Source organism: Polyergus mexicanus, unplaced genomic scaffold, assembly GCF_030449975.1.
Source record: "Polyergus mexicanus isolate NDT 795.1 unplaced genomic scaffold, iyPolMexi1.0 SCAF_15, whole genome shotgun sequence".
Lineage (NCBI taxonomy): Eukaryota > Metazoa > Arthropoda > Insecta > Hymenoptera > Formicidae > Polyergus > Polyergus mexicanus.
In genome coordinates this window covers 1323115-1349762 of record NW_027223335.1, presented here as the reverse complement: position 1 = coordinate 1349762, position 26648 = coordinate 1323115, and the positions used below count along the sequence as shown (strand labels likewise).

At 32.2% G+C, this 26648-nt stretch overlaps 2 protein-coding genes across 6 annotated transcripts in view; both read right to left on the bottom strand.

The window, feature by feature from the left end:
• The window catches only part of Fng (Fringe glycosyltransferase), a 78800-nt gene extending 67740 nt beyond the window's left edge, over window positions 1-11060 (bottom strand). Inside the window, exons 1-3 of one of the 2 annotated variants that reach the window (XM_070308403.1) lie at window positions 9967-11060; window positions 9348-9587; window positions 2055-2103 (exon numbers count right to left, since the gene is read on the bottom strand). In XM_070308403.1, the coding sequence (XP_070164504.1) occupies window positions 2055-2103; window positions 9348-9587; window positions 9967-10281 (604 nt within the window). In that variant the 5' untranslated portion in view covers window positions 10282-11060. The remainder of the gene's footprint in view (window positions 1-2054; window positions 2104-9347; window positions 9588-9966) is intronic. The other variant, XM_070308404.1, reaches the window with a different exon arrangement.
• Window positions 11061-13454: 2394 nt separating this feature from the next.
• On the bottom strand, window positions 13455-26109 carry L(3)mbt (lethal (3) malignant brain tumor). Of its 4 annotated transcripts, none has more exons than XM_070308040.1 (16): window positions 20659-21485; window positions 19900-20104; window positions 18700-18991; window positions 18227-18463; window positions 17497-18116; window positions 17115-17274; window positions 16866-17037; window positions 16607-16784; window positions 16296-16494; window positions 15763-16218; window positions 15462-15651; window positions 15259-15380; window positions 14802-15180; window positions 14637-14711; window positions 14243-14555; window positions 13455-14128 (listed from the first exon to the last, which is right to left on the bottom strand). In XM_070308040.1, the coding sequence occupies exons 1-16, from the start codon at window positions 20685-20687 to the stop codon at window positions 14003-14005; spliced, it is 3753 nt and encodes a 1250-aa protein (XP_070164141.1). In that variant the 5' UTR covers window positions 20688-21485; the 3' UTR covers window positions 13455-14002. The 4 variants fall into 4 exon arrangements, with proteins under 4 accessions (XP_070164141.1, XP_070164144.1, XP_070164143.1 ...); XM_070308043.1 differs by lacking the exon at window positions 20659-21485 and adding an exon at window positions 25970-26109 and having other exon boundaries at window positions 13456-14128; XM_070308042.1 differs by lacking the exon at window positions 20659-21485 and adding an exon at window positions 23280-23331 and having other exon boundaries at window positions 13456-14128.
• Window positions 26110-26648: the final 539 nt, after the last annotated feature.

Sequence of the window (26648 nt, the reverse complement as noted above, 5' to 3'; positions counted from 1 at the left end):
ACGCGGTGCATCTTTCCGCCCTTCGTTGGTCGTTTCTCATCATCCACTCTCTCCGCCTGCTCGTCATTTGCATTCGCGCCTGAGGGCGCAATTGAGATGCATTCTACATATAGTAGGCTGGCAATGATACTGCCGGTTAGAATTCGCCGTTGCCGTTATTATCTCAGATGTTTAACAATAGGTTCACTTCTAACCGATGTTTGCGAGTACAAAAAAAAAAAAACCACGATTGTAAATTTTTATCTGTCGAGAAAAAACGCGAAGAATTTGCTTTAATAAGCATGTTCTATTAATTAAAATAATGTGCTATTTTTTAAATAAAAAATATTAATTCAAACAAATTAATATAATATTTATAAGTATCATATATTTTTATTCCAAAAACCTACTATTAGGCTCTATATTCCACATATAGGGACGCTATCGACACGATCGATTGATCGATCGATCGATCGACTCCGAGGGTTCGTGCAACGTATTTACGTGAGGAACTTGCAAACCGGTCTATCTAGCATGCCCATGGAATACCGTTGAATCTATTCGCACACGTGCCTTCTGTCTCTTTCGACATATCGATTTCTCTTTATTGGACACCCGGTGCTTCGATAGATAGATAATTATCTGATATCGACGTGTTAGCAAATTCACGCGCAATACTAAGGGAATAAGGTTTTATCTAGCATGACATTATATTTTTAAACAAGAACAAGATCGGCTGGAATAAATGACATGTGAAATATTTTTACGTTCCTTGTTCTTCAATATAGTAAAATTCTTTTAGATGTAAGATAAAATCTAGAATGTCACAAGAATAAGAATATACTCCATCTGTTGCATAATATATTATATTAAATTTATAATAGAAAAAATTTACAAAACACGCGACAAGTTTAGCAAGTTATTTGTGATCTTGAGAAAATTATCATAAATTTATTAAATTTACTAAATTTATTAAATTTGTTTAACTTAATCATTTGCTAAAAATTTACGATAGATCCCATTTCGTAATATTAAATAATAAAACAGATACAAATGGTATCACTTCTTCGTTGTTTTGGCGTTCTCGATTCGAAGGCGTCCCAAGCAATTATCCAAATAAACCGCACCTTAATCCGACTCCAAACAGACGACCGAGACGTAGATATGACTAAACTTTCGAAATGATTGACGAGCGACTTGGCTTCTACGAGCGAACAAGATGAACTTCTGCACACGCGTTCGTTTCGCCAGCAATTATCCCATAAACGAGGGCGATCATTAAGGCCTGCCGTCATAATTATCCGTGCCTCGTATTACACGAGAGGGAAATATACATATATATATTTCGCTCGGGTTTCTTTTTTAATAGAATCATTTGTAAGGAAACCGTTTAAATGCTCGCACATCGACCGATGTTCTTACGATTTTGAAATTGTTAATAGGTGAGAATGTGAACGAGACAATATCGTCATTACTTTTAATGCGCAAAATATATATTTTTTTCGTAAAATCGACAAAACCGTAACAAAAAGAATATAAGGAAATATGAGATTATTATTCTATTTCTGTATCGTTGCAATGTTCGTGTTCAACAGAGTTGATAGTTTCATAATTAATCCTCTAAATTAATTATTTCTGGGTTAATTAATTCTGAATCAATTCTTAGTAATTAGTTTATTAATATTATTATTATACTGTAAATCCAGCAAAATCAAATACTAATTTTTAATATAATGGACTAATAATAAGAATTAATTTATTTATTACCATATATAATATTTTCAAAATTATATATTTTTTTTTTTACACATGCATCGTATAATCCATTTTTATATAATTTATTAATAAAATACTAAACACTGTAAATATAAACTGATTATCTCCATTTTTAAACTTTTTGTTAAATTTTTAAACAATATTTTAAAAACTAATTTTATCATATTTCTCTAAATAAAATTTAGAAAGTAAGGTAAACGATAAGTATAAATAATTAAACAATTTTTTAAGTTATTTTTTTGGTCATACATGATCCAACTACTTTGGAAAAAAAAAAAAAAATATTGGCAAGTACTTACGAGTTTGGTTTTGGAAGTACAGGTCGTCTCTATCGGTGAAGAACCAGGTCTGCAAATAGAAACAAAAAAAGAATCGTTATATTTTGATTATACGCAATCCTTTTTCGATTCCACACCCGATGCGGCGCAATAATCACGTACGCGCTTGATTGTTTACCGCAGACTATCGAGGCAAACAACACGCACCACGTATCGATCATAAATTTCAATCCCTTTCTTGCCCCTTCGAAACGGATCGCTCTATCCGCGCCAGTAATGCGTGATAAATCTCTCTCTCTCTTTCTCTTTGAACCTTGAAGTTCTTTACAATATACTCCTTTTATTTGTATTCGTGAGGCGGAATCAAGACACAAAATAAAAACGAATTTTCGTCAAAAAAAGGATAATGTTTAATGTTTCGATTTTACTTAAACGCGCGCACGCGACATCAGAGATAATATGATATTCTTTTTTATTTAGAAATCAATCACAAAAAAACTTATTATAATTATCAAACAAAATAATATAATGAGCAAAAGATTTTCTCGTATATTATGAATACTATATCTACAAAAATGTTAAGCATTGAATTGTATGCAAGAAAAAATGCAACACGAGAATATTTTGATGAAAATTCGATACCAAAGGATATCTATTTCTTACGTGCGTAAAGCTTCGTGTTTCGATCGTGACTGACTTATTCATAACAATAATAACATTCCGAGCTTGTGAGTAAGTCATATCATCACGTTACAAAAATATTATTTAAATAATCATAACTAAAAACTTTCTATAGTTATTATAGAGAAAGATATACAAAATTCTTAGATTTTATAAAATAAAATTCCTCAACATAAAAACACAATAAATGTAATTTATTATTAGAATATATTCAATTGACATTAATCTGTGATTAAATTCAATTTAATCAAAATTTATTTAATTAAAAATTTAGTTAAATATTTAGAAAAAGAAAACTCATAGCAGGCTTAAAACTATGATAAAATAACATACGTTCAATCAAAGATTATTCAAGTTTCTCGTATGTTCTGTCGCATTGGAAAATTTATTTCGTAGCACCGTGAGATGAGACTTTCCATTTGTATCTGTCGCATCGCCCACTCTTCTGTACCAGTTGCATCTGGGCTTGAACATATCGTAGCGTCGTTACGTTACGATCAGCGTACACTGCACGTGTTAAAGTAGTCGCTTATTTTTAGTTCCCAAGAGTAGTTCCCTTCAGGAAGTGAACGAGCAAGAGCGACCGAATGCGAGATGATACTCCAGACGTCAGAGACATTGTCCCAATGATTTTCACGCGGCGATATATCGCACCAGTCTCATAAATCGCCGGCAAAGAGAACCAAGAACGAAAATTCCACGAGAAAAACGCGCGATTGTCAATTCATCGCGATTTCAGCGTAATTTTAATTGACGCTTTCTCCGCTCCAGTTGTACGTTAAAAAAAATTCGTAACAATTTCAACGCGATTGCAATATTACAAATTAATTATCTCGATGTTTTACGTTGGTTGACATTCGCTCATTGAATAGACGAGTTGCGCACAAATGCTCGCTCGATTTTAATTAAAAAATGGAATTAAAACATTTTATTTAACTACACTAATGAGGCATTAAATAAATCGCATATGATTTAATCAGTGATGTAGTTTTTAAATGTAAGATAGTCGATTGCCTGCTGATGGATCAGCAATGTGTAAATTTTAAGACTAGACGAATCGCGTTTCGCTAAATTTGCCGGCATTTTTCGGATGTAATTATAGCGGATGTCCGGGGGTGCAACGAATGTAAAAATAGCAGGAGTAAGAAGACACTATAATTGTGACGCATTTATCTGAGGCATGCGGATAGAGAAAAAGAGACAGACCGAAAAACTCGTCAGCGTTCCCAGAAAGAAGAACATGAATATCCGGTAACGAATAAACGTCGTGTACAAAAATAAGAGACGAATGTATCGCGATGACGTCAGTGGCACCGGCGTCGCATTACAACGACATAATTGCATTAATCTCGCACGTATGTCGTACTTAAAAAGAGCTATCATCAAGCTGTTCTTCGGGCTTTTCGCGGGAATTCGTTAAGTCGTTCAGAGTGTCGGTCATTTCATTTCTAAATTCGTATCAAGTACCACGATACTCGGCATTTATGGATGTGTAAGGAGCGTAAAACCATGTTAAGTCTCGCTCATTATATTTAATTAGACGAGACAAATTCGTCTTACAGTGTGAAAGAACCGTGACGATTGTTCTACGTGGAATACAAACATCGTCTACTGCCAATCTCCGAAATGAAACGTACCACTTTTTTAAATGTATAATAAAAATTACACACACACACATATATATATATATATATATTATAAAAAATTGTTTCTAAAACTTGAAATATATTTATCAAAAAGTAAATTTTATGATTAGGTAAATATTATCTCGATCGATATAATGACAATGTTTGATAAAATGCGACTCGAACTTTTAATTCAATGTAAAACGAAAAATTTTAAAAAACTTTATAAAAGATTTAATTAATAAATGCTACGAATACAAGCTACAGAACTGTTATATTCTAAAATGCCTTATTAAGATTCTCAACAAATAAATAAGTTAAGTATAGCAAATAAATATAAATAAATGAATAAAAAATCGAATACACAAATATAATACTTAAGGAATTGCTATAAAAATATATATATTTCTTTGCGCTTGATTCTTTCAAGCCTCAGTGTATCTGGCTACACCAAATTCTTCTCGATATATAATATACGATAATCTTCAATTAGGAAAAGTTAGATAAATATCGACGATTATGTCACATCGGGCCAACTGTAAATCGCAGCAGCGACTCACCAAACATATAAGAGCAATATAAATTAAACAGAGGAAATAATTCGCAGCGAGCTCTCATTGGCGCTCCGCAACACGCGCTGCTAAATTGCGTCGGACCTTTTAAGACTTGTTTAAATAATCGAAATAATCGACCAATTATTCAAAGCCAATTCCGATTGATGGAGAAGGATCTTGGTCGATTGGCGGATTGCAGTATCGGCCAAGTCATTCTAAATAACGACACCAGACTTTGACCTGCGATCGATTGTCGAGATTTCGAGGGGTTCTTTTTGTCAATCACGAAAATTTTGTACCTACAAATGTGTGTCCAACGCAACCTCCGTTTTATAACACGATAATCGAAAGGCATGACTATCAAATTTAGAGAAAGGCATAATAAAGGATTCCGTCGAATTGTGAATCTTAATAATGGCATGAAACAGAGTTTAAAATTTAAAAAAAGGAAAAAAAACATTATTAAACGTAAAATTACTTCAATAAGATTCTAAAGAAAGATCTTTTCGTGAATCATACTTCTAAAATGCAATTAAATACCAAAAGTTTATCTATTATAAAATCTCTTTCCAACAAATTATTAAATAATTAAAATATTTATTAACAAAGGTTATAATAAATAGTTGAATATATTGTCATTATATAATTTAAATTTAGAGTTTTGGAATAATTACTACAAAAAATGTTTACGAGTGTATTGTTGTAACTACGTAATCTCTGCTAACATTATAATCGGAATATTGTAACGAAACATAAACCCCAATTGCTTTCGCGTTTTCTGGGCGGATTTCGAGAGGGAGGACAATTTAAGCGAGTTCGAGTGACTATTAACGACTTGACCCTATTATATGCCACATAAAATACCAGGCATGTAAGAATGAGAAAAGAAATAGGTGGCGAGATGTATAAATGTGGCCATTAAAGACCATTAACAGCACAGTAAGGTAAGGCAGTAGCCGAAGGAAGAAAGACGAATGTAGGGATTGTGGCCAACAGCAAATCAATGTTCCTCCTCAATGGAGCGCATTATTGAAACGCGCTCCTTGAAGAAATTATACGACGTATTAATAATCAAAACATTACGACCTTTCTCGCTCACCTCTGTCCAATGTGGCAAAGAAACTTAACACCTTAATAGCAAACTGCTACATGCGGTATTTTCTTTTTGGAAATCATAAAGATTAATTATAAAATTTCAAAAAGAAGAAAGAAAGAATAAAAGTAATATAATTAAAAATAAATTGTATTATAATTAAAGCCGTAAAATTCAAACCACCATAAGAAAACACTAACTAGAATATTAGATTTTTCTATATAATTTTGAATCTTTTTTGAAATTTCTATGGAAATTTTTTATATATCAATAATGTTATTAATTGTAATCAGACATTGTCTTAGCTAATATTTTACGAAACATTTTTTTTAACAGAAGTTTTTACGAATTCATTAAAAAATTACTAAAAAATAAAAAAAATGATGTTATAAATAATGTTATATTTTAAAATTTTGATTTAAATTTGATATGCTGAAATTCTCTCTTTTCTACAGTAGTTTTGTTCAAAATTTACGATACTGCTATCTATCTCATTAAAATTGTTTCGTGAAAAAAAAAAAAAGAATTGTAAGCGATCTAAAGAAACCGATCTGCATTTTCAAGACATATTGGCCCGCATATAATTTGAAATCTTAGGCAGGTGGTTAAGTTTCTAGCCGGGTCTATTATTTTCACTGCGATGAATCATCTACCGTAAAATGAATCATGAATTTTTAATTTCGCAAGAAAGGGATGAGTCCTTTAACTTATAGAAATTATTGATTTATTATGTTTTTGGCAAATATTTTTCTCGAATATATATTTCATTAATATTTGAAACGCGTCCAAACTTTAATTATAAATGTATAATTAAACCATTTCTCTTCTAAAAGTGTATTTAATTAATTATGTAATTAGGTAACTATAAATATATCAAACAAACGGTTTTAATCGATATTCTTTACAATATAAAAATTCTTTTACATCAAATTATAATCGTTTCTTGCACACGAGATATTCCGTATTGACAATCAATAAATGCATCGAATCTCTGCAGCAACAAGAATACATGAGAATCGATAATCTCGAACACTCTCGCGAATAAAAGAACGATCGCTCCGGCAGATTCACATAATCACGGCGCATCGCTTAATTATCGAGAAAGAAACAACGAAAAGGTGAGTTGGTTGAGAATAGTCGTGGGTGGACTAAGTCGGTTAACGCGGAGGTCGTCAGGGTCGAAGGTAAATCGTGAGATCTTCCCACGAAACAGAAACTGTGCACAGCCGGACACAGACTTTTATTATTCCCATCCCTTTTCTCGCTCGTGTCGCGGAAAATGCGTACCGCAAACCATGAACAATACAGGCGTGCGTAAAGAAAAAGCGTGAGATTGTCGGGAAAGCGAAGAATAATTTGCAATGTTGTGAATAAAGACATGAAAATTACGAATTTTTTACTAATGTAACAAGTAATTCTACACTTTACTTTAACCCCCATACATTTCTCTATAATCTGTCGCGAAAATATACACATAAAAAAGCCATTGATCTTTTATTCATTTTATATTAAAATAGTATAATTATATTTACTTCGAGAGAGAGAGAGAGAGAGAGAGAGAGAGAGGAATAGATCTTGAAATACAGGACTTTCTTCGAGAAAAAGAGAGAATGCGAGAGAGAACCCATAAAAAAAAATTTGGACATTTATAATAAAATTATAAATGTGAGATTTAAATAAAAGATAGACCAAGAGAAAACGATACTGTATGTGGAGATAGAGCATAATATAATAAAAAAACTCAAAATTATTGATCAAAATATTAAGCTTCGATAAAATATATCCGAATGAAAGGAACTAAATAAATAAATCCAGCATAAAATCGGAAATTGGACAGATGAAATTGAGTCAAGATATCAATAAACGATACAAGGGAAAGGTCTCTCGTGACTGATTCACCTTATATGCTTTCATTCCCTGAAGAGTACAATAACAAAAAGAATCAGCTGAGACACAACAGGAAATGCGTGAACTCGCAAATCCAAGTAGCAATTACCTGGAGGAACGGTATATTAACCCGGAGAAACACCGAAGGACGCAAAAGCTGCTGATGAACAAGAGTTATTTCTTTATATATCCGTTTCTTTATTCACTATACCGGTGTGTGAGAACTTCTCAAGATGTCTTCATCAATATTAATTATCATTTGTTCAAGAAATTCAATGCCCTATCAATTCTCATAAAAACTAAATAAGATCTCGCAAAATCTTTTGCAAAAAAATATATATCTAAATATAACATGTATGTATATATGCAATAATTTATAATTAATTTAAATTTAAAAATCAAACACGTAATTTTACATAACTTATACCTACATAAAGAAAACGACATCAGCGATGTAATAAATAAATATTAAAAAGAAGAAAGATTTTAATTTATTATTATTAAACTTGGCATTTCTTTTTGTATCTAAAAATACACAGTCAATCGGATTCTGCGATCGCGTAAATCGTATTCGCGGAATATAAGATATCGTCCTTTGTTTACGAAGAAAACCGTGGAAGGAACCAGCGATATTCTGCGAAGAGGCAAATGAGAAATTGTAGAGGAAGGAAAAGTAGAACAAATTTCATTCCCACGGCGCAAAAGATCGCGTATTCACGCTGATATCTTTCGCGACAAGGTCTACTGTAAATACGCGCGAATACGCTTGGATACCCTTGGATAAGACTCAACAAATCGTATACAAAGTGTTGCCTATTCTGTTCCTCCAGAAAGCGCATAGATGAATCTCTCGACGATAAAAACACCGCGATAAGACTATACGTGCATTTATCACGCTTTAACACGATTAATCGCTCGCTCGACTTCTCTCTATGAATGATAATCTCCGAAAAATCGTTGAAGATATCACTTATTTTCATCATTAAACGTATTATAGCGTGAAAGTCAACCGTTTTAAACGTTACAAATATTATTAAATACATTTAATAATAGCAAGCATGTCGAAATAGAAAAGCAGTTGGTGAGTGTGTGTTTAATTACACGTGATCAATTAATAAATAGATTTAACATTCATAAATAGATCCAGATTTATACGACAATAGCGAAGTACGCGATAATTCGTAAAGCAAATAAAATTATTCTACATCTAATAAAAATAATTATAACGTTGATAAAGTTAATTAATACATCGCCAATATATTGTTAATAATATACGATTGTAATCAATAAAAGATATCTGTTATATATTAGAATATTGAAGAATGTTCTCGTAAATTCGAAGATATTTTCTACGCTATTTTTGTAACAAGATTATCATAAGCAAGGCCTTGCGAGCGAAAGAAACGGAGCGACTAGGTGACGCTAATTAATCCGGGATATCGAACATTATACGGATCTAATGAACGAGATTCACCTGATTCTTGGCGAATTGGAACCACGTGTCGATGATGGCCGGCAAACGCGAGTGATGATAATGTTTGGTAGTCTTCACGCTGATAAATACATCGTCGAGATTCGTGGCGAACGGTGCCATGGTCGCTGTCGTCACCGGCGGCGTCACCGCCGATTCCTCGCTGATTAATTTCCTCGACGCCGGCACTTCCACTATCACGCTTCGGCTATTCACTTCCGCCACGTTCATCTCGTCGATCCACTGTAATACAATTTACAATTAAAAACAAGGTAGAATTTCATGAGATTTAATAAGCATTGATAAGATTCGCTTTCATAATTTTTATCCAATAATGAACAATAGCTATCAATTATTATCGAAATATACATCATATACAGCAATCATGAATCGCATTGTCAAAATGTAAAAGTGTTAGATAAGATGCTTTCATAGATACACATTATCAGATTCTTGCGTATATTATGTATATTCAGATTATTAATTGCAAACTTGTTAAAGTTAAATAAATAAAATCGTCAATAAATAAATAAATAAATAAATAAATATATATATATATATATATATATATGTGTGTGTGTGTGTGTGTGTATGCGTGCGCGACAAGAGTAACGATGCTTACTCTAATTCTAATTACCTGACGCGGTGCGACAGCTTGATAGAGAAGAATCGTGGCATAGGCGGTAGCGATGACGAGGGCTAACGTCTGCAGGCCACGTCTCGTCGGCAGACCTCGTGTCATCATGCCGGTAGAACCGTGCCCGGCGCCGACGACGACGTGCGGCGTACGAGCCTGAGGGCTGTTAACGGACTTGCGGGACCACCCTTGTCCCACCACCACCGCGAGATCTAGGCATCTATCCTCGAGATTCATCGACGATCGCGCCGTTACATCACTGTCATCGTTTCGTCTCGCAAACGAAAACACACGGACCATAACACGTCGCGTACCTCTCGCGTGTCCTTTCGATCGTCAACGGATCACTTCGCGAATGTTTTCCGCCAACGTGACGTCACGTCGCATAGAAATACACTGCGATACACCATCGTTTTTCTTCTTTCTCTCGCTCGCTCTTCCTCGCGTCACTCAAATTCTCGAAACTCCCCGATCGTCCGTCAATCATATTCGCGCGAGATCGCGAATCCGTTGACGCGACACGTCATTTCGCGTCGAATTTCGTATCAAGTTGCGCGTCGCGTCCATCTTACATCACTTCGCGCGAACAACGATGTTCAACAAGAGTTTCGAATCTCGCAGCGTCGTCGATCGGCGCTGACGTCTCGCGACACACTTCATTTCGTAACTATCGAACGTTTTATGCAAATCGAACAACTGTATATAACGGCGCTCCTGGAAAGTTTCAACGACGAAACTTTTCACGACATCGCGTTGAAAGAGAAAAATACGCATCGATAACGCGACTCACGCACTCGTATTTGTCAGGTCCGCATTCGCCCGTGTCACTTTTCTCCGAACTATCGAATCGGAATGCGCCGCGCGCGAACAAATCACCCGTTTCGCGTTTCATCGAAATTGGGATTGTCTGTACGATTGTCGAGCCGTCAACTATTCGAGAGTAACAGGTCGTCACGGCGTAACGCGAAATACAATTCGAGTCTTACACACCGCAAACATTTGCTGTTACCCGGCGCGCGACGATCCGTCGACTGATCACATGAGTCGTTGCCGTGACTACGCTGTAAACATTGCCATAGCAGGCAGGCAGGCACGTCGCCGGTTAGTGGGAGGGGGAGAGAAGTGATGCCAACAGCCGCGCGTGAGAGGGGATACATCGCGAGAAATGTATACATGTTTTTTTCAAATAGTATGCGATTGAGGAAAGGCGTACAAATGTTTCGAATAAAAATATATATCTTGTTTATAAGAATATTTGAAAATGTATGTATGTGTGTGTGTGCATATATATATATATATATATCGCTATATGCCATACGTATTATTTCTCATTGCGATATACATATATCGCTGAATAAATCGCCTCATAAATTTGTTTAATTCAAAATTACACATTTTGCGTGTATATATTAAAAATTAATAATTTAGCTTATTAAATATTTTTTTTTTAAATCTATAACGCATTGGTCTTTTTCTTCTATGCGTTAATTAAATTAATTACATCGATTTAAAAGCAATTTTCATGGATGAATTTGCAAAGAGAGCAAGCTGTTCAACAAAAACATATGTGTCATAAACAACTATTAAATTCCGATTAAAAAAATTTCTAATTCCAGTGACTCGTAAATCGTTTTTTTTATCTTTTTTGCAAATTAAATATCTCTTGTAGAAAATACACTAGGAGAAAGATCCTATTTGATAAAAGGAAAAAGACTACATTCAATAAAACAGAGATTTTTAATGCTTTACTCTCTAAACAAATACATAATATTTATATGTATATATATATATATATATATATATATATATATATATATCCAATTTTCGTGTGTTTCCAAACAACAACTTTTTTTTATATTTTTCTTTTAAATCTTAAGCATTTCTTTAATAGAAAGCGTTATAATAGTGTCTATTTGATATTAATAAATTTTATAACAATATCAGTAAAATTGTATTTTTAATTATTGAATACACAGCAATCTTTCTTCAATTTCTTGTGTGTGTATGTGTGCGCGCGTGAATATACAACGTATTATTGCAGAAAATGCTAATTATTGTTTAATACAAACAATATATAATAGCTTTAAAAAGTATTTTTCTACATGATATGCACGCATATATATATATATATATATATATATATATATGTTAGAGCTTTGTAAAAATAATATTTAGTTTAATATTATAGTATTACAAATAAAAATAGTCCATATCATTAATGTACATAACAATAATTGTAAGATTCGTTTTTTTTTTAAATCAGTATTTTTATAAGATAATAATAAATTAAATATTTTTTCACAATTGTCTACATATAATAGCTTAACTTTACAAATCTTCATCATAATCTCCCGATTGTTCCGATTTAATAAAAATTGCATGTATATTAATTGATATATGAAAAATATATATTATATATTATATGTCAAACACACATACCAATAATATTATTATATACTAATAATATATAATATATACATTGCAACTCACTCAAATAATACTACAGAGAGCGACAGTAGATAATAAACCTTCAGTCGAACTCAGAAAAAATTGATTGCAAATACTCGCGAAGATATATATCGAATATTAATATTCACACACACATATACATTTTAATAATCAGGATACACATTATGCTGATAAAATTAAACTGTGATTATAAAATTTTATCAAAACACTGAATAAAATGTAACTATACTAAATGGATTCGATGTATGCCTAAGGATAAGATCCTTATAGCTGTTCGTCGGTAACATTGCAATGACGGATATACATACATATATCACCCATATATTTGACTCTATATGAAAAAAAAAAAAAGTTTAATTAATATATTATAAGGAAAAAAAATTCACAAGTTTAACATATATTGATTATTCTAATCATGCAATATTATTTGATTGTAGCAAAAATAAGATAAAATATTCGTGGAAATATATTTCAAATATGTAAAGATAAAAAAATAAAGTTTTCAGACATGTATATATAAAAATGTAAAAATTTATCCTTTTGATTATTATAATTGAACTAAATATTAAATATATTATCAAAATATGTGTTAGCAATTTCAAATTAATATTTTTAGTAATAAGAATGCAAAATATGTGTCAATGTGATTAATTATACAATGATATATACCCAGCGATAATTGTATATTCACAATTGTATTTTTACTATACATCGGCGACAAACAAGGTGAAATAGAATTTCGATTAATTCCGGACACACGAAACCGAATTGTTGATATTGAAATAATAATAGCGTATCGAAACTCACTTTTAAACAGTAATAATCGCGAGAAATACGGAATTCGATACGTACCATCCGGTGTTGGCCGTCTGATAAAGAATAAATCTAATTATTCGAAAAAAATATCGTACGAATATGTAAAAAATGTATAAAAAATAGAAATATCTTAGATATAATATTTAAATATCAGTTACTTTTATGTGTTGCTTTTTATGTAAAGTAAATTTGATTTCTAAGTTTAGAAATATACGTTGCATGATTAGATGGAAAGATTGCATAAGTATTTTATTACAATACTTAATGATTAAAACAATATTTACATTTGTACACGATCCACAATACACTTATTTTATACGAAAAATTATGTCATATGATTGTAAGTACTTATGAGCAATGCATGATTCTGAATTATCGTACATATCGCAATCAATACAATCGATGTACAAAATCGTCAAATTAAAACATACATTATAAAAGCATTTTCCAATTTTGCATTATCTTTCTTTCTCAAATTTCGATCTAAACAATTTGAAATGAATATTTCAGAACTGTTTAACTAGATGTATTTATGAAACGCTCATGTTTTTATCTCGTTCCTTTCCAGCTTGTTTATTGGCATAGCATTAAAGAAGCGACACAGTTCTGAAATTTATTAGCAAAAAATGTTTGTTACGTAACCTTATTAAACTTTTAAATAGGCGATGTTTCGTCACAATAGCTGCCATATTTCATGATTCGCCAGTCAATAACACATGCTTTGCTCATGCACAATTCATGATGCTTTTTGACGTAATAAAACTATACTATTATACAATTTAATTGCAGGCCCAAGTCGTAGACACAGTACTGATACTAAGTCCTCTTGCGTCAACATTAAAAACGCTTCGCCATCAATATTCTGCAATGTGAAGATATTACAAAATAATATACAATGTGTGAATGTAACACAATATAACTTTAATAGTTAACAAACTATTCCAGTTAATATTACTGCATTTATTTTAAAACTTACGTGCTGTCTAAAGACATTCCCAGCTTCTGCACAATTAGGCATACTCTGTATAAATTTAATCACTTCTTCATTAGACCATCGTCGTGGATTTGTGGTCTGCCTCGCTACTACTCTGTTTAAAGCATTGCTATGTTTCGCCCATACATGTGGTGCATTTGGCAATGGATTATATCCAGGATTATATACAGATTGATACAATTCTTTACGCAATTGCTTATCTGGCATATTTGCAGCATATGGAACAGGATTCCAATGCAGATCATTATATGTAATATTGGAAACGGAAAACAAAGAATCTTCCGAAATTGGACGTCTAAAATTTTATTTCATAAATTATAATTTCATATAAATATAAATAAAGATGAGAAAAAAAATCAATATTTTTCTAACAAACCTTTTCTTTCGTTTTCTTGAAACTTCATCATCATCCGTTTGTCCATCACTATGCAGATGTTTGGATTTGCTTGATCTATATAAAACAACAATGTCAATAAGAAATATTTATTCCATTCATCATATTGATGTTCATTTCAATTTCATTTTGCTATATTTTACATACTTTTCTGAATTTTCTGATCTATTTTCAAATTTGTCATTCTTATCGGACAAATCTCCATCTTCCTGTTTAATCTCCTTCTCAATTATCAATAACCTGTCATCTGTGAATAAAAGTTTATCAGATTTTTCGCACTTTTCCATTTTTATTTTGTCAGTCTTCTCTAATTTCGGTTTTTCCTGTATTTCCTCTTCAAAATCATAAGCTTCGTGTCTTGACGAACTAAGTCTATCAGGCATCTGTACTGATTTATTTAGATTTTGAAGAGAATACGGACAACCGGATGCCGAGTTATGTGTTGCAAATTTAGGTCCCTTTACATGTCCTACACCTCGGCAGCCATATGTACCGCATTCCGGTCGATCGTTCAAATTATCAGGCGCTATGCAATAACAAAATAAATCAATAACATTGCATAAATTAGAATATTTTGTAATATGCAAAATAAAAGGATATTTACTTAGTGGTGGTTCCAGTGGGTGACCAGTTTTTGAACACCAGCCCACAGGATGAATATCAGGTGAATCATCATCAACCCAATAGGCATGAGTTTCAGGCCAACCATCGAATCTTATTTTCAACCTATATATCAAAAGTACATAGTTATTATCTTGTGAAATAAGAAATAGATAAAAAATATAAATATGTGTGATCAATACACACTGGTGATCTTTCACATCTTCAACTGTTGCTACTCTAATTAGTTGAGGGACTCGTTTATCCACCGCTTCCAGTTTCATGCCACGTTTGAATGCACAAGGTGGTCGTTGCTTGAACGCTCTAGATGGTGCAGCCGTCGTACCGTTTTCTCTCAGATATGCATCCCAAGTGAAAGATTTGGAATCTTTATAATCTAATTGCATTATAATCATAATATTATTTACATATTTTTATTTATAATTATGTACAGGAGAATATAAATGAATTGTAAAGAGTATTAATATCAATTAATTTAATTTCTTACTATTTGGTGGCATCAAAAGACGTCCATTATGATGAGACCATCCTACAGGATGAATATACGGTGAACTAGCATCGGCCCAGTAATCATACACCTCGTCCCAGGAATCGAAGTGGACTAATATTCGGGAATCCATTAAACCTGCTATGCTGGCAACACATAGCAATGAAGAATGCTTTCTATCTATCGCCTCCAATTTCATGCCCACCCGAAATCCCGTAGGAAAGACAGTTTGCAACACGCTTTTATTTGGAAAAATATTCTTCGCTGCTGCAGTCGCTTTACAAATTTTTAGATATGCATTCCAATTAAAATTGCCAGTTACATAACCTTTTGGTGGGTCCAATTTCTTGCCATTCTTTTCAGCCCAACCAGCAGGAAATATATTCATACTATCTGCATTTACCCAGAAATCATAATTTTCCGGATAACCATCAAAATGCAAACGCATTCGATAACCTACATATCACACATCATTTATTATAGATTTCATATTATTATACTATATTATATACATATTATTCATAACAACTTACCTACAACCTCGACAACAGTCAGAACACAATATCGAGAAGGACGTTCCGGATCTATTCCTTCCAACTTCATTCCAACTCTAAAATGATTTTTGCTGTAGGGAAAAGGATCTTTGAATAACTTAACAGGTGCTGCTTTTGCTTTACAATGTTCAAGATATTTCGGCCATGAAAAACCCAATTTTCCTCTTTGCCAAGGATACTGCATATAAAACAATATTTAAAAAGTTAATTATTATGTTTTAATCTTTAATGTGGTAATTCAAAATTTAATAATCTAATTATTATATATTTAATCTATATTTAATTCCTACCTTGGATTCTGGCGAATCTCCTTGGCTCTCATCATCTATAGCTACGATAGTATCTTTTTCCTCATCAGTCTCCGATTTTGCCTTATCCTGTGTTTTTTCATCAGACTTCTCATCCATATCCTTTGACCATTGTGCTTCTTGTAATAATCTTTTGCGCTTCTTTTTCATACGTATCTCTCTGTATAAATAATAAAAATTTATATAAATTTTTTATCTTAGTTATTGTATATTAATATTCATATATGTACACAATGCATACTTCAGATCCTTTTCCTTTCGATTAATAGGCTGTTTTTTAGCCTCTATTACTTCTGTGCAGGAAGGACTACATGATATTGGACTTTCAAATTCAGCAGCCAATCCATAACATCCGCAAGCTTCGCAATGATACATTGTGTCTGCGGATACCGATCTGGATTTTCTATCATCAGCTAAACCAAATGTATTCTACTATAGTCATATATAAATGCTTATATTCAAATCATAAGATGTATTATTTGTAATTTACCTTTTTTTTCCAAATTAGTATTATTAACAATCCCTGGATTGGTCTTTGAGGAATTTTGTATCAAACATACATTTTCTTTGTCACCAATACCATCTTTATTTTGTTTACTGTTTTCATCTTCTTCTACTACTTCCATAATGCCAAATTCATTCATACGAAACTAAATGAATAATAAATAAATTATTTGTACTTGCACATACATTTAAGAATATTTGAATGTGATAAAAATATTATAATGCTCATAAAACAATATAAGTTTTTAACGTTAACGGTAAGAATTTTTAATTTTTTATTTTAAATATATGCTAATTAATGTTTTTCTCATTAATATCATTATATTAATAAAATCAAAAAAAAAATAAAAACTATATTACTCTCTTACTTGTAAATTACTCCCAGGTAAAGTACCAACACCATCCTTCCAGTCTAAAACTTTAGTTGCATCAAAATTGGTATTGTTCTGATTCAATGTATTTAATTGTTCTTTTGTTTCATCATGATTATTATTCTTTGCTTCATTCTTATTGTCTGCCATTGTTTCAATACTACAATTCGTCGGAGTTTTAATAATCTCTATTTTTATATCATCATCTATATTTGTATTAAGTTTTGATATTTTATCCTCACTAGGAACAACTTTTATCAATGTAATATCATCATCATTTTGAGCCTTCTTATCTTTGTCCTGTTCAGATTCTGGACTGCTTAATGCATAATTAGTATCAGCTAGACTGTCTTGAGATTTTGTAATGTTTTGCTTTTTCATTCGTTTTTCAGCGGAACCTCGTAATATGTTGCTAATTGTCTTTTTCCGCTTTTCTGGTGGATTATCTTCCTTTTTTGGAATAGGCGTGATAACAGCTGAATCTGGATTTTCAGTAATTTTTATACTATCTATGGAATTAGAATTGCCCTTGTTTGCATTCAAAAGGCTCATTTTTGCTATTGGATGCAATGGTGGTGGATGTGTCGTTGAATTCGTCGTTTTTGACTCACGTAACACTAAAATGGGATATGTAATAAGAATTAGGTCTTCTATTTTAATATACCGTGTAAATATATACACATATAATATATATTATTAATTGTAAGATATGTTATTACTTATATACCTGTTATAGTTCCTTTGCTTTCTGTGCTGAGTTGACCATTATTTATTTTTAGATTAAACATGCTAGGTTTTGTTGTACCACTCTGCTGGGGAATGTTTACTGGCAATAGTAAGTTTGCCATGTGTTTAGAAGGTTGATTCTGACCGCTTGTGGTACTTGTTGATGTCTGAGCTAGTTGAGATATTACTGGAGTAATTACTAATTTTGGCTTGGATATTTGAGTTGATGTTAGAGCACCTAAAACATAACATCATATAATTAAATAAACAGATATTATTATCAAACATATTAATATATGTGTATTATATATTTAATATTATTATTATATATATATATATATAAGTATATTATATATATATTTAAGTATATATTACATATGTAATATTTAATTGTTTTTCTATATTATATCAATTGGCAAATGGGCAAAGCAGTTCTATTCTAAAATTTATAGAATGTATTTAAAAATTTATTACCTGCTGGTATAACAACAGATTCTCGCGACTTATTAGGTTTAATGAGAGTTCCCAGATATGCGAATGTATGCTTTCCTACTTGCGCATTGGTTTGATTTCCTTGAGTTGTACTCAGGGGCACTATCTGAGCAGTGGATGTTGACTTTCTAAGTACAATATGTTTTTGAGACTGTGAGGTTGCTACAGTGCTCACAGTATTTATCGGTCGATGTATTACAATATGTTGTTTACTTTGAGATGTAGCTACCTGCCCTGTTCCTTGTATAAACACTTTATTTTGTCCAGTCACGATCTAAAATAAAAATTAATTTTAAATAACAAATGTGAACATACACTCTTATTGTTTAAAATTAACTTGAAAAAAATAAAAGTTACAATCTTCCTTAAAACATAATTTCTCTATACATTCACAAATAAAAAACTTTTATACAATTTTTCATATTAATTGCAAACATTTTAGCACACACAATTGTAACATTTTAAAGTAATTAACACCCATTTCTTATCTGTCAATGTATTTAACAACATAGATAAGACATAACACATCAGATATAGAAAGTATAGGAAAATTCAATAGTTACAGGTATTTAAATATATTTTATTTAATTTATTATTTTATTTAAATATATATCTTTAATTTAGAAAATTAATTTTTTGTGTATTTTTTTGCTTGAATCTCATGGCAAATATATATATAAGCATATATATATATATATATATATATATATATATATATATATATATGTCCCTGTTGACCAAATCTATATTTACTGTGAAAAGATGCACCACGCACACATACACTCACTATGACCTACACATGGAATCTAATAAGATCCAAGCCTACATATGTGTACACTAAGCATGAGCTATATTTAGTACTGTCACATTTTGTTCCAAGAATATGTATAAATATAACAAAATGCAAATCATTAAATAATCATTTTTTATAACGTTTAATTAAGTTTAAAAAGTTTAATTAACTTTAAAGATTTAATTCTAGGTTATTAAGTATAATTTGATTATGTATTTTTTGATCCTCTATATAACACATTTTAAAATGCTTACATGAAATACAAGTTACAAATATTGTTGTAATCCATGTAGAAAGGCTCTCTATCCCTATTTGCAATATAAATTAAAAAGAAAAACTAATATTAAGCAAGATGCGCACTGTTACATCTATATGCTTCAAATAATTACCTGATTATTAACTGGATTAATAATGGCAGTAAGTTGAGTATTAGGTGAAACAAGGGTTTGATTTGCATTTGTTGATTGGCTAGAACGTAATTTATTTTGTTGAATATATAGCAAAGGCATTACGGGTGTTGTCGAGCCATCCCTCTGCTGCGTCTCCGCATTACTATTCTCATCTATATCATCTACTACTATTTCTTCTTCCATTCTGTTAACAAAGAGGACAATAAAATTGTTTTATAACGAAGCCTTGGATTATGAAGCTGATCTATTTTGTAATCCATCACTATATCATATTAATAAGAGAATATCCTTTCACATATTTAATTCAGAAAGAAAATATTAAAAAAATATATAAAACAAATACTTTTTTTTTATAAATCAACAGATTATTGTAACACGTAAGTCAACATTAAAAAAAAAAAATGTCTAAATTTTATTTTATTAATTAAAAAAAAAGAACATTTTTATATTTATTCAAAACATAAGAATTAAAAATATATTTAAGATGATATATATATATATATATATATATATATATATATATATATATATATATGTAGATATGTGTATATATATATATATATAATAATTTAATAAAATTACACGAATGATTAAACTCAAATAAACTTTTATCACACTGCAAAATAAATAGAAACAACGTTTTTCTGTCTAATCTTAATAAATGCATCATATATTAAATAAAATCTAATACATGGTATATCTATTGAAAAAGCCCAGTACAAATGCAATTTTACGAACCTAGTAGACATAGTGTTTATCATCGGCATATCGCGTCGTTGCCGTTGTTACATAATTCGCGAAGTAAAAAAAAGTTCCTCTTTCGTAAAAACGCGGCACAGTCGAGCAATCGTATTTTTACTGTACAAATTTGCTTAATAAAATTCGCTCGATACACTCGTCGAGAACAGAGCGAAGTAGCGCGATTTAAATGGCGCGCCGAACTATATTACAAGCGAATAGCACAGCAGTCGTACTCGAAACGCTTTCCACGCTTTGAATTTCACTGTGGACACGACGGTGCTGAGTTTCGCGCCTCCCGCACGATAAGAGACATGTTTTTAGCGATACTGGAAAGAAGCAGTCCATCGCGGCTGGCACTTCGCTATTCGAATACTTTTGCAAATCCGTGTTCGTCGCGCATCACGAACTCACTCGTCGATGAAGAAGGCAACGCGCGCAGTCACGATACTTTCCACCGGAATAATCGATCTTACGGTGAAATCATCAACGTACACCGTCCTCGTCTGAAATTTTTCTGACACGACCACAAACGACGAATAAATCGCTACGCAACTCACGCACTTTTAACAAAAATCTTCGCACATCTTTTGAGCGTTCGAGTCTCCGGAGTACAACGACAGCTACATCCCCATAGGCCGGACATGCAGTGGCGACGACGCGGCAAGTCGCTCCCCATTGGCCGTCGCGAAAGGTACAGTGAACGGGTGCAGTCGCGGCGACCAATCGCGTCGCATCAGCGCCGCCAAGATGCTCCCTGTCGCGAAAGCTTTTCCGAATCTTTTCAAATTTACGAAATTGCGAGTCCTTCTCGTATCGTCTCGCGATTGACGAACGCACGGATCGATACGACGTCGACATTCGCACGCTATTAATTACCGAGGGAATAAATCTTTTTTTTTTTTTTTTTGTAAGAGATTCTCAGGACTCCGTCTCCCGCGCAATGCTTTGTGGAAAAAAAAGGAACTATGAGACGAAATATAGCATTGATACTTTACGAAAATTCCAGCATAATAACGATATGTTACACAGCTGATATTCGTCTCGCCCAATATCTTTCCGATTCTGTGAAACAGTCACGTTGTCCGATAAAGTGAACAGATATACTGGCCGAGATTATATATTCGTGAACGGAATACTCGATATCTATATATATATATATATATATATATATATATATATATATATATATATCACCGAGTTGAACCACAACGGTAATATTACACCGCGTTTTCAAATATCAGCTGATTACGCGATTGATTCACACGCGATCGATTAAAGATGTGAACTTTGAGTTTATATAAAGGTTAAAACTGATTTGAAATTGACATTCTCTCGAATATAGATTTCATGATAAATATATATATATATATTCTAACATGTAATCTCTAATTAACCTGCCTTTTCTACATTCTCTCAAATTCTCTAGAAATTGAAATGTATCCTCGTATGTATTATCCCTTGGAGTGAGAAAGAAATAAAATCCAAGTACGGTGCTGCTAAATGTGAACTCGAAAATTTCTAAGCTTTTACAAAATTGTCCATTATTGTTCACAACTATCTCGCTAAAATTCACCGAAACCGATCAGTTAATATCGTGATCTAACACGCTACAGAGCATTTGTAGTAACACTCGAAGTGCAAAAAGTGTAACTTGAAGGAGCAAATCTTATTATAATGTGTATATATATATGTATAAGCAACAAAATGTGGCATCTTTTATCTTTTATTGTTACATCCGTGATTGGTTGATCTCTCTGTACACATATTTTAGATGCAAATCTATGCAAATCCATCTGAACGAATCTTTAGTGACAACAAAATGACATATACGAGATTTTATATAGTTTATCGTATATATGGTAAAATGCTTATCGTGTCTAAAACATCGACGACAAAATTCTTTCATCAAAATTATATAAGGACATAAATTTTTTTTCCACCTTGCTAGATTTGTTCTTTCGTTAAATTTCTTTTGTTTCTTTTAATCTTTCCTACGAAAGTACGAAGTACCGAAGTCTCTTTTCTACAATACGTGTGTATATATATATATATATACTTAACGATGACGATTATGATATTCGCGTCGATATATTTTAATTAATAAGAAATATTACCTACGATACAACGATGTTCTATGTGACTTTATACATTCAGGATAATCAGATGATAGACGAAGATGTAGAATTTATATAAATTTTTGTTCTTTTCGAATCCTCTCGCAACGACATAGATATTATACGATCGATATTCGTTGGACGGTCTGTTTGTGTTTTAGAGATGATATCAAAGCGCGATTTATAACCGCATTCGGCATGTATGAAAGATTAAATATATAAGACCGAAAAAAAAAATAAATAAATATAATGATGTACGTTCGATCGAAAAAGACATAAAAGTAAACGGTCGGGACTAATTTCACGTTACACAAGGCCAATATACAACTATTACGAAAAAATGGTATATACTTGAAATAATATATCTATATACGCTTACCAGTTCGTATTGACATGCAGTTCCTTATTCAAAGAAGGCAATGGATTGTATACAGTAGACTATATAATACAATATTAAATTAAAAATATAATTTTAGATTTTTTTTTTTTTTAAGCAGCACTCACCCGCGATGCACACAAATTAATTATGATGCGCTCGAGATGGAAATATGTAAACAGGAACCGGAAATCGTATCATTAACATCGCTACAAGGTCTGTTCGTTTTGCTAGCACTTTCTACATTCTTCACTAACGAATAACCTATTGCAAGAATAAACCCATAGACATAGTATATCTAGACCGAGTGTTGAGGAGTGGGAGCCGAGGTGCACGTAGAAAAGGACATACTCTGTTTCGTGCCCCTCGCGTTCTCTCTCGCTCGCACGTAGCATGACGGAAGAGAGCGCTATGCTCTGTGCGAGCGAGAGAGAACGCGAGGAGCACGAAACAGAGTATGTCCTTTTCCACGTGCATCTTTACCCCCACTCCTTAAATAAAGGCAAACGCTCGGTCTAGATATACTATGCCTATGAATAAACCGAATGCATTTTATGTCAGCAGCAATACTTTGATGGTAAAGTCGACATAAATATAGAGAAAATAATAATTCACTCTTACGCGCTTGCGCAGTGACATCGCAAAACCATTTGTATGATTGGACATATTTTTACTCATTTTCTTTCGTCCTTCGAATCTCGAATTTTACACTCGGTCTATTATTACTATAGTCCACGGTCGAGCGAAAACCAAAATGCCACCTACATGAAATTATTAAATTTGATTATTTTTAACTTTTCTGATTGTATTTCGTTTGTAAATTGGGATTAATTGCGAGTCTGTTTTTAACGTTTGTGACGAATTATTTATTTATAATTAATAATTTTATTTTAGTTATAATGTCAGCCGACCTTTTTAGTAAAATAAACAGATCAATTTTGTGATAAAACTGTTTGTAATTTATAGAAAATTGTTTGTAATTTACAAATATACGATTACCTATCAATTACAGTTATCAATTATCATAAAATCTGTTTTTTTTTATTACTAAAAAATCAGCTGACATCATGACTATTAAAATAAAATTTGTTAATTACGAAAAAAATAATTTGTCACAAACGTGAAAAATAGATAATCTCATAATTAATCATAAACAAAATACATTCGGAAAAGTTAAAATTAATCAAATTTAATAATTTGTCAGCTAGTTTCATACACATCAAAATGCCTTCCCACGTGAGTTGCTACTCGGAACGAGCATGTACGGAGCATGCGCATCGTGTCTAGGTATTCGTGCACACATCATGACTCAAAGAATTTCGCCTTATTTAGCATCTACAAATATTTAATATATGTTGAAGATTGAAAAATAAATAGTGGCTCCTATACAATTATTAAATCAATAAACAAAAATATAGTTTCAAAACTTGTTTGACAAACAATTACGATGCACGAACAATTAGACAGAATTTGCGCAGACATTTCGAATACGCCCCAAATGTACCTAACTTGACTTGAGATAGCATGGCGCGAGACGAGATTCCGTGTCTCTTGTGATATCGATATATATAAATCGAAAGGGAATGCTTTTCTGACTTTCTCTGCGATATATATATATCACTTGGACAATTGATGAGTAAACTTTGTGCATAGGAGTTATGGCAAGCATATCATCGAGAAAGTTCGAGTTATTTTCGTTGTAAAGATTCGACAAGTTTTCTGAATTCTACTGATCGATACTTTTCTAGACGATATGCATAATATGTGCCACATATATGTCAGCTGATTACACGATTAAACGCGAAAAGGATCCTTCTCATTGTCTCGCGCGGTTAAAGCTCGCGCTTTAACCTCTAAGCAAATTTCGTTATATGCAATTTATACGCGATATGTATTTGTGAAGTATCGAGATGAGCCGAAAGCAATAATACCGCGATAAATGTTCCGAGCATGTGTTTTCCGTCATTCGATCTTTATAATTTTGACAGAGAGTTGAACCGAGAATATATTATCGTAATACAAAAAAAATATATGTATATATATATTCGTAATTCGATACACATACACAAGTGAATATTAGATTACACTTTTATTATAAATTATGCTGATTTTTGCACTATAATGAGACTATAATAATATAAACATACGAGTCCCCATCACTAAGGAATAACAAAATTATTTACGTATACGTGAATAAATTTGCCATTTAATTAGTAATTTTTTTAAAAAACAAATAACACCTTTGAAATTTTGCAAATGTTATACGTAAAAAAAGATGCAATTTGCGCATCGTAAACAATGCAAAAATGCAAACGATGGCTTTTTAGACACGTATAAAGAATATTTTACGTACTGCATGTGTATAAAGAATATTTAAATTACTCTAAATCTCTCGGATATTTACGTCGACGAAAGTATTAGTCTCTAAAAGTCTTTTGTATGAAAAGAGGATAAAGTTTAACGATAGTTCGAAAGGTATCGTAAAATATTCGCATTCAACGTGTAATATTACTTGAACTAATCGCGGCACAAAAATAAATACAAAATCATTATCGCGACATCTAAATTAAAAATGTGTGTCCTAGCGCGATCGAGTGAATTGTGCTAAATGGGAAAAAAAAAAAAAAAATCCCATCGACACAGGACGACACTCATGTCCGGATACACACGCAAAAATATAAATGCACGACGTTATATATATTTCCACATGTGTCGCGTTGGATTCACAATCGCGCTTGCAGCTTCCGCGTATATTTCGCGCGATATGATTATTGTAACAGGCTTTTATATTATATATATATTTTTGTGGTATACTTACTAGAGAGAACGGTAGAGTATATCGGTCTAAGAGAAGGAACGACGATTTTAACAACACACGCTTTCGAAGAACAATCACAAAAGACTGCAAACAATCCCAAGTAACAGATAATGTTTCATGAGTGCGATTAACTATTTTACGTACCGACGACGCGTTACGTACATAGGAAATTGTACGAATGCAGAATTCACGTTTTAAAGCTGTCCTTTGGAAGCCATCATATGAGCTAAAGAACACTGTCAATGTACGGTATATGAATGGACGCGATCCACTTGACGTTTCCGAATGTTCTCAAACTTCTACGTCTCCGTGTAGCGTAGGTTCACGTTAATCCAAATAGAGCGGTCAAAATCGCTCTTTGAAGCACTTGTAACGTCAACTGAACCGCAGCATCCAATGACGCTGGGTGAAGAGAAGTCCCTCGCATGCGCACAATAGCATTTTAGTAAAACCGCTTGCCTCCTCTCATTTTGTCAATTGCGAATATATATTTGTTGTCATAAATATATATATATATATATTCGCAATTATATTGTAGGCTTCTCGAGAACGATAGGATAAATAGATAAAAAAAAAGTTTTCAATTAAATAATAAGAGATAGCTACCAAAATTATCAATTTGTTACCGTTGTTGTCTGTAATCGATCTTATATATTAGCTTAAATTTCGAGGCACGGAA